The 914-nt window shown below is 57.2% G+C and overlaps 1 protein-coding gene across 1 annotated transcript in view; it reads left to right on the top strand.

Moving 5' to 3' along the window:
- The first annotated feature begins 646 nt into the window (after positions 1-646).
- nop53 (NOP53 ribosome biogenesis factor) overlaps positions 647-914 on the top strand; it is a 15,814-nt gene continuing 15,546 nt past the window's right edge. The window contains exon 1 of the mRNA XM_048618194.1: positions 647-907. Within this exon, the coding sequence (XP_048474151.1) occupies positions 746-907 (162 nt within the window). The 5' untranslated portion in view covers positions 647-745. The remainder of the gene's footprint in view (positions 908-914) is intronic.

The raw sequence follows: 914 nt of genomic DNA on the forward strand, positions 1-914 counted from the left end.
CTATCCCTCTTCTATCTGCCTCCCACTCTCTCCCTATTTATTTCAGAACCCCCTTCCCCTCCCCCTAGTCTGAAGAAGGGTCTGGGCCCAAACCTCTGATGCTGCTTGGCCTGCTGTGTTCATCCAGCTCTACACCTTGTTATCTCAGATTGGCTGCCCACACTCCTTTCACCAAATTCTCCCTTCTCTCTCTTGGACTGACAATGTAAGCTTCTCCACTCAAATACCCCAACTTTTCTTTTAAATTCTCCTTGGTGCCCCACCCCATCCAACTGTAACACCCGCCATATTGCCCGAAAAAATGGCGCTGCCTCCAGGGAAGACGCGGTTTGGGAGACTCCGGTCCTGCAGGGGGCGCGGGTGTGGGAGACTTCTGTCCTGCAGGGTGTGGCAGACTCCGGTCCTGCAGGGGGCGCGGGTGTGGGAGACTTCTGTTCTGCAGGGTGTGGCAGACTCCGGTCCTGCAGGGGGCGCGGGTGTGGGAGACTCCGGTCCTGCAGGGGGCGCGGGTGTGGGAGACTCCGGTCCTGCAGGGGGCGCGGGTTCGGGAAGTCAATGTTGAATCGAAAGTGCGGATAAGAATGTGAAATCTTTCTACTCTTAATGATTCTCTCTAGCTGAGAAATTTCTGTATATTTTACTCCTAAAGGTCTTGTTGTGATCTTGCCCGGGAGGGGGCTGTGTGCTGGTGAAAGGTGGTGGTGAATCTGCGGCCTCTGCTCGCCTCTCTCTCTCTCCCGCTGTCATGGCGGCGGCACAAGGCCCCGGCTCTTTCCTGACCCTCAGGCCCGACTCAGCCTCCCCTCTCCCCCGGGACCAGCAGCGCCGCCGGCGCCTCAACAAGAACAAGAAGAAGAACTGGAACAAACACAGCGACATCACTGAGGTGGAGGAATTCCTGGAGGATGTGCGGC

The sequence above is a fragment of the Rhincodon typus genome, chromosome 39, assembly GCF_021869965.1.
Source record: "Rhincodon typus isolate 14 chromosome 39, sRhiTyp1.1, whole genome shotgun sequence".
NCBI lineage: Eukaryota > Metazoa > Chordata > Chondrichthyes > Orectolobiformes > Rhincodontidae > Rhincodon > Rhincodon typus.